General features: G+C 39.2%; 1 protein-coding gene across 2 annotated transcripts in view; it reads left to right on the top strand.

The window, feature by feature from the left end:
* Nucleotides 1–13,537, top strand: part of stat3 (signal transducer and activator of transcription 3 (acute-phase response factor)) — a 48,211-nt gene that overhangs the window by 22,752 nt on the left and 11,922 nt on the right. For both annotated transcript variants that reach the window (XM_080213626.1, XM_080213627.1), the window contains exons 5-14: nt 1,304–1,402; nt 3,906–3,998; nt 4,773–4,854; nt 5,004–5,098; nt 5,227–5,378; nt 5,524–5,682; nt 6,511–6,603; nt 7,729–7,788; nt 10,610–10,639; nt 12,473–12,566. In XM_080213626.1, coding sequence (XP_080069752.1) covers nt 1,304–1,402; nt 3,906–3,998; nt 4,773–4,854; nt 5,004–5,098; nt 5,227–5,378; nt 5,524–5,682; nt 6,511–6,603; nt 7,729–7,788; nt 10,610–10,639; nt 12,473–12,566 — 957 coding nt within the window. The remainder of the gene's footprint in view (nt 1–1,303; nt 1,403–3,905; nt 3,999–4,772; nt 4,855–5,003; nt 5,099–5,226; nt 5,379–5,523; nt 5,683–6,510; nt 6,604–7,728; nt 7,789–10,609; nt 10,640–12,472; nt 12,567–13,537) is intronic.

Genomic DNA, 13,537 nt, shown 5'->3' on the forward strand with positions numbered 1-13,537 from the left:
AAGACTTACTTCCGTTGCGGGGAGGTGGGTTCTGCGGTGGCTGAATAGTCTACTCCTGAAGCTGCAGACTCTGCCATACGTTTTGCAGTTGGTGTTTGATGAGGTGGGTGGGTGGGATGCTCTGGACTCTGCGCTGTCTTTCCGCTGTTTATGCTTTGACTTTGCGTGCTCCAGGTGATTGGCGCCTTCACAGATGCTACTTGTTTGGTTTGTGTGTTCGGAGGCAAGCAATTCCCACATGTCGATGGGGACGCTGCATTTATTTGGGGATGCTTTCAGAGTATTCTTGTAGCATTTTCTCTGCTTACCTGGTGATCGCTTGCCATTGTGGAACTCGGAGTGGAGCACTTGTTTTGGGAATCTTGTGTTGGGCAAGCAGACATTGTGGCCTGCCCATTATAACTGGTCACGTGTGACCAGTACCTAGATGCTGGTTGCAGGTGTATAGTTTTAACATTGATGTGAGCCTTAATGATTAAAAATGGAAAATCAATAATCCTGGAGGCCAGGTACTTCAATTGATTTTGGAAAAAAAAGTTGTATTCTAATTTTACCAGTGCCTTCCTGCAGATTTATTTGTTGATGTACAGTAGGTCCACATTTTAAAATTTGGGGAGTCTGTTATAAAAAATAGAACTCAAAACTTTAGACATGCGCCTGTGTTAAAATATTTGAGATCTTTGAGCACATTCTGAATGAACATTGGAGAATTTTATAAGTCCTGACTTTGCATAATTTTATTTGAAATGGGTGCTCAGAGATTAACTTTGTATAAAGTGGGATAAATACCTATCCTGAATATGCACTTGTTTCAACACAGGGCACGTTATCTTTTAGTGGCTTTATATGTTCACCTTTATAGGTTGCCCTCAGATGGCTTCCAGCTGCTGCTGTTGTTTATCATTCCTTGGTGTGGCAGGTTTTTATATAAATGAAACTCACTACTTTCAAAGTTAGTCAGATATCCATCATGACTACCAGGTCCAAAAATGTGATCACACTAATGAACAGCAATTTTGCAAAATTGAGACCATCTGGTTGCTGCCACTTAGTTGATATTAGGAGTTAGACACACAAATAGGTATAAATGGCATTAAAAAAAATCTGGATCTGGACTAAAGACCCACAGAGTGGGACCTGGAGGAGAGACTAAAACCATCACGAGGATGGAATTTAATAATATCACTTTTCTACAGATTAAATAAAAAACACAACTTTTGGACTGTGACTTTTATGGAAAGTTAATTACTTTTCTGAGGGATTTGTCGTCACTTTATTTCTTCCTACCATTTTGTTTTTACAGAACAGATATTTAGAGAGGCCAATGGAGATTGCACGCATTATAGCTCGATGCTTATGGGAAGAAGCTCGTCTTCTTCAAGTTGCTACATCTGTGTCACAGGTGAATGAAGCACAATTGGAATGTTTTATCAGCCAAACTAACAAATTAAACTCCATGCATGTATTCTGTCTGAATAAATTAACTGTTAAGCTCACTTCCTCTGGGTGTAATTCGATTCAACTTTAAGTACATGTATTTTCTTTAGAAACAAAACATAGGAAGTATATACTAGAATTGAAATGTGCTTTGAATGATGAAAGTAAAATTTAAGCACAGCTGTACAGAAGGCATCAGAAATTTATTACCACAATCAGAATGTGAAACATGTAAATGTGTTATTCATTGTTAGTTATAAACCACTGATTTTTATTTAAAGATATGTTTGTATGTCATTATATCTCGCTTCTGAGAAAGTAAGCGATTTGGCTTTAGAGTGCATAGTCACATTCAATCTCATCAAGTCACCATCACCTGCCCTAGTGTGCCAATCTTTGCAGTCAAATGTTTGTCTAAGACAGGATGATTTGTCACTGGAAGTAGAATATCACTACCCCAGTTAAGAATTATTGAATTTCCTGTAATCATTGATAGGTTTGAGTAACTTTCTCTTCTCTACTTCAAACTAGAGGCCAAAAGTATCTCAAACTGACACCAGTTTAACATGTGGTATTATGTAGCATAGAAACTCAGTGGGTGGAAATTTCCCAAAATTATCTCCACCCATCCTGCCAGTACTGGAAGTACAAGATGTAAGTGCATCCAAAGATACCCACCCATCAACAATTCAGCAGGGGACACCCCCGGTGTAGCATGAGGAATTGTCTGATAAGTCATCAGAAACCCCAATACTTTAATTTGCAGGGAGTACAGCGGCAGCTTTTTCATGATGCCTTAAAAGTCTGAATGACTTTCTCTATCAAACAATTGGAAGCCGGATGATAAGGTGCTGTTTTAACACCATGGTTTAAAAAAACCATGAAACTCCTCACTGGTGAAAGTCAAGTTATTAGTCTGACACCAGGACCTCCAGTAACCTGTGGATGGTCAAGAACTGCCACAACCTCTCTCTTGCTGCCATTGAGGCTGTGAAGTACATCTATGCATTTTGAAAGATGCTTTTCAGCCATCAGCTTTTTCTGTGTGGTCAAATGGTTCACACCACAGACTAGTCTGTCTTTGAGCATATCTTGGAGCCTGGTTCCAAAATCGCACTATGCAGCCAGCTATCTCTGTCTGGCCACAAACTTTGCAATAGATTCACCAGGTTCCTATTAGTTGATTTTAAATTACACCGCTGCATGATTTATAGATAGATTGGGATGAAGGTGCTTCTTTATTAACGCCATCAGCTGCTCACAAGGATCAGGAGCCTCCAGAGAAGTGAAACATACAACTTGATTTCTCTCCCCCCCTCCCCCCCTCCCCCCCCATATTGGTTCTAATGAATAATTTAACCCCTGTTCTCCACACTGGGATCAAAAGCTTCGTATTTCCCAATCAAAGGCATGCTTAACTCATGTTTTGCTGTTGTGGCCTATGTCCAGTCAAAGCTTGGTCTTGAATTACAGCTGGCCACAAGAGATTTTCTGATTTACCCTTGTCACCAATGTAGGGTAGCGGGATAAGATTTGAATTCTGGTCAGTGAATTAACAAAAGTTTATTAACAGAACGACTATACACATTACAGGGCAATGAAAAAGGTCTTAAACTCACCATGCCCAAAACTCTGACTGCTAAGCCCAGTAAAATCTGAGTTCCCAACTCAGCTCCCGATTGGATCAGCAGGTCATGTGACCAATTCAGGGAAACATCCCTTACAGGGCTCGACACACCACACACACCCCTACCTACAAAGCTTTCAGTATGTCCTCAAATGTTCTTTCCCTTTCATCTATAAATCTGTTGTGTTATGTCCCTCTGGAAATCCCTTTTCCCAGAATATACAAATCTGTCATGTTATTTTATGGCTACTACTGTGGGGATAAAAATAAACTTAGTACTTTGATTTATTCATTTACGATTATTGCCAATTGGACTTGTTAATAATAGTTATACTTCAAGTCATTCCCCGCCTTATCTTCCTAATGCTAATCTCTATTCATGCTGCTCACTCGTGTCCTATCTTAGCCCCGCTGATCTCCACTTCAAAATAATTATTTTCATGCCTAACTCATTTATGATGTTTTTAACCTTGCAGTTTAACTGTCTTCATTTCAAATGAATTAATCCACACACTCGCACAGATACAAAAGCCTGCTTCACAGTATACCATAGTGATATTGGAACATGTTGAAATATCTGATAAATTCATTACACTTCAGAAAGATAATATTGAATCTTCTTCCAGCACCTTTTTAAGTCATATATTCCTGACCGTAACTCATCACTCCTTAATCAAAAATAATTTAATTTCCCTCCTAGTTTTTTGACTATTATCCATTACTTTATTAAAGGTATTTCAGATATGTTCATATTAGTGTGGTGCTGAAATGGACATGTTGTAAATTTGCCATTCTGACTTTTCATAGCTTAAGTTAACTATTTAAAATGTTATCTTTTCAGCAAGCTGGACAGTCGCCACATCATAGCTCTGTGGTAACTGAGAAACAGCAGATTCTTGAACATAATTTGCAGGATGTACGGAAGAGGGTACAGGTGAGTCCATTTGAGTTACAGAAAAAATGCAGGTGTAATTTCATGCATCGACTTGAACTGTTGCAGTGGTAAATGGGAAATAGTATAACTCTGCAATGCCAAATAAACTGTGAAGCATCACAACTGTTATTTAGAAGTTTAGGGTCTACAAAGTTAAAGGATCCTCAACCAAAGAATGATGTTTTACAATGTTGCAAGTCAGGCCTTGCTCAGCAGAGAAATTTTCAAACTACCTTAACTGTTTTGACAAGGGTACTTGGTCCATGGTGTTAATGAAGATTGTTGCCTGTGCAGAGTTTTAGTAAAATCTGATAATTCTACACGTAGTGTTGTACTCGTTTGCAAAGTGAATTGTCATGGAAGACAAGAACATAGATTATTTGGAATAAACCATGTGTCGAAACAGTTTTGCTCTGTGCGAATCCTCCGTGAAGGTTAGGAATATGTGAACAGGAGTATGAGTTAAGCCCCACTAATCTATTCTGCCACATTACTCATATTCCACTGTTTACCATCAGAGATGAGGTTCTAAGACCTTTAAATTGATTTTTTTGTTTAAACATCTGATATTACCTTAGTATTTGCCTTCCTCTTTAATATTCAATATGTGTGAAACACATTCTGGCTTTCTCTTTGAGCAATACCCTTCAATTTGATGTTGCATTAACATAAATGTAATCTCTGCTGTTCAGGGACCATTATTTTTATTTTAAATGAGATTTGTAACAAACCATGCCTTGACATATAAAAGATATATGCATGTTTGTTTTTCAGGATCTTGAACACAAGATAAAAGTACTGGAAAACCTACAGGATGATTTTGATTTTAACTACAAGACATTGAAAAGCCAAGGAGGTGAGTAGCTTTGATGACTAGTTTAAAAGGAAGCAGCAGTAAGAGTGTAAAGTAAATGAATAGTAGGGTATGCCTGGAAATGAGGTAATTGAATTTGTAGTGCACTCTCACATCTCTTATATATAGCATTCTGCTCTGAATGTTAACAGATGTGCAAGATTTGAATGGGAATTCACAAGCAGCAACAAGGCAGAAGATGGCACAACTGGAACAGATGTTGACAGCTTTGGATCAGATGAGGAGGGTAAAGTTCTTGGAAACAATTATACATGATCTTCAAGAATCTTTATTTTGCTTATTGTAACACTGTTTCTCAGCTCAGATCTTTCAAAGTTAGTCTTATTCTTGCCATAAAATTTTCCTTTTTAACAGCAAATAGTCACTGACCTAGCTGCCCTATTGTCTACTATGGAGTTTGTGCAGAAGACTTTGACCGATGAAGAATTGGCTGACTGGAAAAGGCGGCAACAAATAGCATGCATTGGTGGTCCTCCCAATATCTGCCTTGACCGTCTTGAAAACTGGTAGGAAATATGTTGATAACTGGGAACCATTTTAATATTCCCAATTATGTGATACATCAATATTTGAGATATTTTGTTGGGGGCTATCATTACAAATCAAATATCCACATGGCACAAATGTATGTTTTATTTTGCCCACGATCAGGATTACATCTTTGGCAGAGTCTCAACTCCAAACTCGACAGCAGATTAAGAAACTGGAAGAGTTGCAGCAAAAGGTTTCTTACAAAGGTGATCCTATTGTTCATCACAGACCAGTGCTGGAGGAGAGGATTGTTGAATTATTTAGGAGCTTAATTAAAAGGTACTTCAATCTTGTGGATGTTAATCTTTCCTTTTGATCTTATGCAGCCCTTTGCTTCACATTAAAATGCTCCTCTAAACCTTATGGGAAGGCATCATGGGTTTGTATTTATAAAATAATAGAGTTATGAAAAATAAGATCTGAGATATAAAAAATGTAATTACGCAATTTTCCTTTCTAGCATTTAAATATGTGCTTTGTACTTATAACTACTGTGGTTTAGCAAACTGGATTAATTTCTATTTGCCTAATCTTCTGCGTCATTTTATGATGCCAAGCTCAAGCTGAGAAAACAATTAGATGAGCATGGACATTTTCCTATATTTATCATAGTCCCAAATTATTTATCATAGTCAGTCTACATTGCATGGAAACAACAAGATGATAAATCTTAGTTGATTGCAAATCCCCATGTTATAGCTGCCACCTTATTGGTGCCTTGCTCAATAATTATTAAAAGCTGAGTTGAGGAAGCCATAACTCATTTGACTTACAACTGTCAGAAAGAAAGCCTTAACCCTATTTGTCTTGTGATGACTGTGAATCCACTTCATTGAGAGGAAAGTGCAAGATGTTGATCCCAACTCAGCTAGTTACAGTTCTTCCGTTATTGCTATTTACTACTGCTAACATTCTTTAAAAAAGTCATCAACTAGAAAATGGGTGTAATGATTAACTATTACACCATCCAAGCAGGAATTCTAACAAGGCCCATTATGTAATACACTAGCACAGTCCCACCAGACTACCATCCAAATATAGTTATTTGAAGGCCAATTGTCCAGCCTTGAAAAGTAGCAGATTTATTTAACCTGTTTCTGTTCTCAGTGCTTTTGTCGTGGAGAGACAACCGTGCATGCCAATGCATCCAGATCGCCCATTAGTGATCAAAACAGGTGTGCAGTTCACAACAAAAGTAAGGTAAGTAGAAAAATATCTATTGAGAGCTTTTGATAGCAAAAGCATCAAGTGATTGTTAGATATCAGTTCTGATGCTTTGATTATAATTGATTAGTATTTCATAGAACCCCCACAGTGCAGAAGGAAGCCGTTCAGCCCATCAAGTCTGCAAGGACCATGATCCTGCCCAGGCTCTATCCCCATAACCCTATCTACTTAGCCTAGCTAGTGCCCTTGGCACTAAAGAGCAAGTTAGCATGGCCAATCAACCTAACCCTCACATCTTCGAATTTTGGGAAGAAACTGAAGCACCTGGAGGAAACCCACACAGACACTGGGAGAACATGCAAACTCCACACAGGTGGCGACCCGAGGCCAGAATTGAACCCGGGTGCCTGGCATGTGAGGTAGCAGTGCTAACCAGTATACCATCATGCCGCCCCAAAAAAACCTCTTTCCTATTAGTATTTAAAATAATCATTGGGAGTTATAATACTTCAGTGTCTTTATATATTTGTCTTCACTATCATCATAGATATTCATTAAAGAAATTTGTAGCTTTCATGCTATTAAAGTGTTTGCTTGACTAAATCTCATTTTCCAAAAGCTGAGAGTTTAACCATCATGACAAGACTTTAGAACATAATCTGAATTGATGCTTCCTTGCTGCATTGTTGAAAGCGAAATATGTATTTGCTGACAACTGGTTTGTGAACTTCAAGCAAGTGAAATCCTCCCTTAAGAATAGGTTTCACGTTGCTTGTTTTTGATGTGCTCCAGGTCTCAACAGATCCTGACATCAAAATGTACCTTACTCTGCAGCTAAAATTACTTTGCATTGAAGTGAAAGTGGCAGAATGACTATTTCATGCTCACCTTGCAAGTAAAGCTTGGGGAAACTTTACTCCATTCAGTCTCAGTGAGATAATTTCCCTCCTATGATGAAACTGTTACAGTAATAAGTATTGGTCTCTTGATGTTAGCTATATGCATTTTGTTAGTTGGCTGAAAGCTTTTGTGGATACGGTCCACAGTTCCTGATGCTTGTTTACATACATTTATTTAGGAAGTTCAAAATTAATATTTTTTGTTTCATTTTGTCATAACTATCACATTTATCAAGTCCACTGTGCTCTCTGTTCACAGGTTGCTGGTTAAATTTCCTGAGTTGAATTACCAGCTTAAAATCAAGGTTGCCATTGACAAGTGAGTGCAAATGAACTTGCTTATTGCTGAGCATATTTGCAGTTTAACTGTGGAGGTATTTCATTTGCTGGTGATGTGTTGTTGTTGCACCTTCTACAGTTAACTTCCACTAACTTAAGAATACTCTGTCAGTGCTATGTGTGATGACTTTGCCAGTAGTTGTGTATATATTTTACAGAGCTTTATATGAGTTAATATGGTGTGTTGATACTGTACAATAATGCACACTTGCCTTTAAGAGTCCCTAAGTCTGATACATTGATGGGTATAATGGTGAATTTCTGTTTTCCCTGTTTCATACATAACACATGTAGCTTTTTTGGACTAAGAGGGCAATCTAAACAACGCATTCACATGAAAGAATTAATCTTGCCTAATAATGTGAGGTTAGCTTGTTAACGTAAGATGTGCTGAGGTTGTAATTTGGGTTTCCTGCATAAACATTACATAAGGCAGCCATTGGCACTTATAAATTGGAAGGGATACTGTTCGAGGAAAAGTAGAATGGGTAGCCCAGTTGTCTCCAGGGGATTTTTAAAAAAAATATTGGTGCTAAAAAAGGCCCTAAAGAACGTTGATCTTAGTTTCAAGTAGCTTGGTATGCAAAAGGCAGTAAACTATGGGGACAGTTTTGAGCCCAGGCCCCTCACCGCAGAGTGGCATGAAACATGCTGCGGGAGCACAGAAAGTCATTTTAGTATGTTAGACACCCCGCCTCTCCCCCAACTAGATATTCAGTGGGCATGCCAGTGCCATTTACAACAGGTTCACTTGGACATGAACCTGTTATGGGGTCTCCCTGGGGGCAGAAGGGTATAACACCCAGGGAAGGGGGACATGGCCAGGCAATGATCTGGCACTGCGCTCAGCACTTGCCCTTGGTGCAGGTTGGCACTGTCAGGTGCACCATGCCAGTGCCAACCTGGCAGTACCAACTAGTGGCAGGGGGTTGGGCCCATTAGGAACCTACTGGAGGGAAAGAGGGATTCATTCAGCCTTGGAGGGAGCGCAGAGGAGGTTTACTAAGCTGATACCGGAGTTGAGGGGGTTGAGCTATGAGGAGAGGCTGAATAAACTGGGCTTGTACTCGTTAGAGTTTAGAAGAATGAGAGGAGATCTCATTGAGACGTATAAGATGATGAATGGGATGGATAGGATAGAGGTGGAAAGACTCTTCCCGCTCAAAAAAGACAATAGGACTAGGGGGCACAGCCTCAAGATAAAAGGGGGGGCGGTTTAGAACGGAGTTGAGGAGGAACTTCTTCACTCAAAGGGTGGTGAATCTCTGGAATTCTCTGCCCGTTGAAGTGGTGGAGGCTGCCTCGCTAAATATTTTTAAGACGCGGGTTGATGGGTTTTTGATAGGAGAGGGGATTAAGGGTTATGGGGAGAGGGCGGGAAAGTGGAACTGAGCAGCGACAGATCAGCCATGATCTTATTGAATGGCGGGGCAGGCTCGAAGGGCTGGATGGCCTACTCCTGCTCCTATTTCTTATGTTCTTATGTTCTTATTTAGATTTGGTAGTGGGCTGATAATTGGGGGAAAGGACTGACAACTGGGCAGGGGAAGGGGGAGGTAGGAGCTGATTAGCGGGGGGGGTGGGGGGAAGAAAAGTGCCGCCTCTTATTGGGGGTAGGGAGGGGAGCCTTTGAGATCTCCCTGGTGGACTGAGCAGGTGATTTCTTCCTGGTATGATCGACCTATGTCAATGCAGCTGGGCTTTGCTGGTGTGTTTAAGCCCAATCACTGTCTTGTAAGGTGCTGTAAGTTTGAGAGAAAACTGGCATGTTTCTCTGGAGAGAATAACACTGCAATATTTTGGTAAGATTTCACCCTAAGTAGCATTTGTGTAGAGCTTTGGTCAAAGCTCATCTGTTTTGGAACTCTATTTTAGCATTAGCATCTCAGGAAGGATGTATCAATCTGGGAAGAATACAGGTGAAAAGGCTTGAAGGGTTAATTTCTGAGGATTGTTTACCTAAACCTGGCATTTGTACCTTTTATTTCAATTGTTGAGGGGTGATCTAATTGAGATGTCTAAAATGTTAAAGGGATTTGATAGGGCAATTGCAGAGTAAAGCAGTTACCTCTTGATTCTTTCAGAACAAGAGGAGAAACTTAAAACTTTATTGATTGGGAGTGACAGCCGGTGGCACTTTCTCACACATGATAGAAATCTGGAATGTTGTTCTCCACAAAGCTGTGGATGTTGAGCCACTGATTTATCAGGATTTGGAGAATGTTGAAATACAGTTCAGCCACATTATGTTACTCCTCAAGAACAAGTGCTGACTATCTGGCATGCTGTTCAGGCATTCGTGCTGCACTTTGGAGCATGAGCCTTATTAAAATATATTATTTCTTTAATGAGCATTTTGTGCACTCAAGAATGTTGTGCAACAGCACTTTAGGCAAACAAGAAGGGTGCAGAGCATGTCAAGCACGTATCCTTTATTGCATGATAATGCACAGAGCCAACAACCAATGCATTGAGTTTGCTGATACCAGTTCTAAAATGTGGATGAGAGAATTTTGGAATGGGTGAATTTCTTCTACTTTTTCAAATGTGTTACCAGGAGAATCATGACAGTAACTGTCTCCAGTCAACTTCAGGTATAGTATATTGGAGTGACCATTTCCCAGTTATTTGGATGTTCTTTGGCTGGGGAAAGTAAGTTAGTTTAGAATATCTAGCAAAACTACAAAAAAATCAGTTTCAAAAATGTTAATCCAAATTATTTTGTTTTACTTCTTTGAGATCACACTACCACAGACCAATGCAGAATGTACACTTAGTATTTTCTCTCAATTTTATTCCAGGGATTCTGGAGATGGTTCTGCACTGAGGGGGTGAGTCTTTTCTTTTCCCCTTTATCCTCTCTTCCATGGAAGTTGAATGTTATTTTGGGGCATTTTGTTTGTGTTCGCTGTGTTTGTTTTCCACAATCCCCAATTTGCAATCTTATTTATGGTGTGCACAAGAGCAGTGTGCCATGAGACTAGCAGTCGTCCTTTTGCTGAGCTAATTAGCACACAAAATTGTTTAGATTGCCCACCAAGCAGTTATGCCCCCTCCAATAGGTTGATAGTGCTAGACATCCTTGTTCAGGCTAAACTTGCAAGTTGAATTTATTTATTTACACTCAAGATCAAAAAAATCAGTTGAAAATGAGTGGTGCAAAGATTCAGATCAGTTTGATATATTGCAAGACTTTTTTATTGACTTCATGAGCAAGGCACATGTCCTTGCCCTTTCTTTCTTGCCAGCTGTCCAGCCAAATAATAGTAATTATCTGCCTAAGAGGTTTCCGAACAAATAACAGTCAATCGAGTCATTTCATAGGGGCAAAAAGATATCCTGGATAGAAAACCACTTTGATCGTACGTTGTTTTTAAATGTTTTCTATGGATATGAGTGATGAAGGGCAGAATTGTATTTGTTGCCTGGTGTAATTGCCCTGGATTACACATCTTGCTAAACCACTTCAGAAGATAAAAGCAAAATACTGGAAATCTGAAGTAAAAAGAGAAAATGCTGGATAAACTCTGCAGGTCTGGCAGCATCTGTGGAGAAAAACAAATTTAACATTTAGGGCTCACGGTGGCACAGTAGTTAGCACTGCATCTCTCAAGTGCCAGGGACCTGGGTTTGATTTCCACCTTGGGTGACAGTCTGTGTGGAGTTTGCACGTTCTCCCCACGTCTCTTTGGGTTTCCTACAGCTGCTCCAGGTTCCTCCCACACTCCAAAAATGAGGAGGTTAGGTTGATTGGCCATGCTAAATTGACCTTAGTATCAGAAGGGTTAGCAGGGTAAATATGTGGAGTTACGGGAAAAGGGCCTGGGTGGGATTGTGGTCAGTCTCGACTCAATAGGCCGAATGGCACTGTTGAGATTCTGAGTTCTATGAATTTCACTCTAAATGACCCTTCTACAAAAGTCAGAAGATATTCTCAATGCATCTCAGATTGGAGTCAGTAAACGTACGTTCGCTCTCAAATGACCCATAGTTTGGCTGGATAGGGTTTCAGTCCATTCCAGTTAAATGCACTTGTTGTAGAAACAGTTTTTGTTTTGAGGCATCACTAACTAAATTAATTTCCAACACAGCCTAGGAAAAAAGACAGTAATTTTGGAGTTTGCTAACCCAGTTTAAAATAGTGAAAGAGCTTTCTGATACAATACATAGGCCTTTATTCCATCAAATTGTTTACCACTTATCCCCAGGCATAAGAATGCAAATCAAGTTTTTGTCTTGTATTTGTCATGTTGTTGGTCCATAACAGACACATGGCTATGTTTAATCTAACTGCAGTATTTTAAATTCATTGAGAGGTTTACATGTTTACACAGAGCACTTGTATTCTCATTATTTTGTTTTGTGTTTAAAAGCTTTAGTAACATTTTCATAAGTTGCGTGCTGCAAAATTAATGTGCATACACAATAAGTGGCATATATAGTTCTATTATATCATTTCTTATAAAAAAAAACTCTTGATGGCATTGCAACCATAACTGGTTTTGACATGCTTCAGGGTCCATAAACTATACTTCTGGGATAGGCTGAGGTCACAAAGTAACTTACTAAATTTCTGATTAAAATTAGTTTAGGGTAAAAGATTTATTATACTGGAACATTCCAGCTGGAATGTCACTTACAGATTTATCATACCTTCACCTTAGGTCACGGAAATTCAACATTTTGGGAACCAATACAAAAGTTATGAATATGGAAGAATCAAACAATGGAAGTCTGTCAGCAGAATTTAAGCATTTGGTAAGTATTGTGGGAAAACTGCCCTTAAGTGATGGCTATAAACTGTTTACGTAATGCTCATGTAGATGTTTACATGTAAATAATGCAATATTCTCTGTGACAACAGGTATGTTTAGACTGTATGTTTAAAATGTAATTACTATTACTGGTAAAGTATCTGAGAGCAGAATTTAATGTCACTAGAAATGAGTTTGGAAACTGAGGGGTCGTTTATTTGGGTGGGAGGGGGATGGAGACCCTGCCAGCTTCCTATGTCATGCAAGTCCAGTAGAGTGGGATGGAGGATAAGGTTCCCGGGCATTCTTTCTGCCCAGATGCTAATTTGGGCTCTCAAATGGACAATTAATGGTGTTCCAAATCCTAAAATGGGATCCTGATGTGTCTGACTGACATTTAGTATGGCAGGCTTTCCCAATGGAAGCAATCTGAGAATCTCGCAGCTCCAGCCAGTGGCTGAAATCCCCATTGCCTGGATTAAATTTATTTGCCTCTAAGTATGTGAGAATTTCATCTTTCTCTCATGTATACCTTTTGGTGCAAATAGTGATGTACTATTGCAGAATCCAGGTAAGGTTTGGTATATTCCATTTTCTTTGCATAATATTTGATTCTGTGCATTATTTTCTATAACAATTTAAAGGACATCCATACAGATTAAACTGTGGTGAAATTAAAGGAGCGTCAAATTAAAAGAGATAATGACTCACTTCATAAAGTGAATTCATTACTTGTATACTACGTCATAGCATTGTTCAATGGCGTGTATTCCTATTTAATGATAAACATTGGCCAGAATGTTATGGCTGTTCACACCAGCATGATTTTCCCATCCTGCTGCAGCGAATGGAGACTTGGCCAAATTCTCTAACCTCACTGCAGTGGAGGCAGCTGGGATGATCGCACTTATTGAGTTTCATTAAGTTACTTTTTTATTACAGACTGTTATCATTTGGCGCAGTTAAGTTTTCCCA

Source organism: Carcharhinus amblyrhynchos, chromosome 27, assembly GCF_965287045.1.
Source record: "Carcharhinus amblyrhynchos chromosome 27, sCarAmb.v2.hapA, whole genome shotgun sequence".
Lineage (NCBI taxonomy): Eukaryota > Metazoa > Chordata > Chondrichthyes > Carcharhiniformes > Carcharhinidae > Carcharhinus > Carcharhinus amblyrhynchos.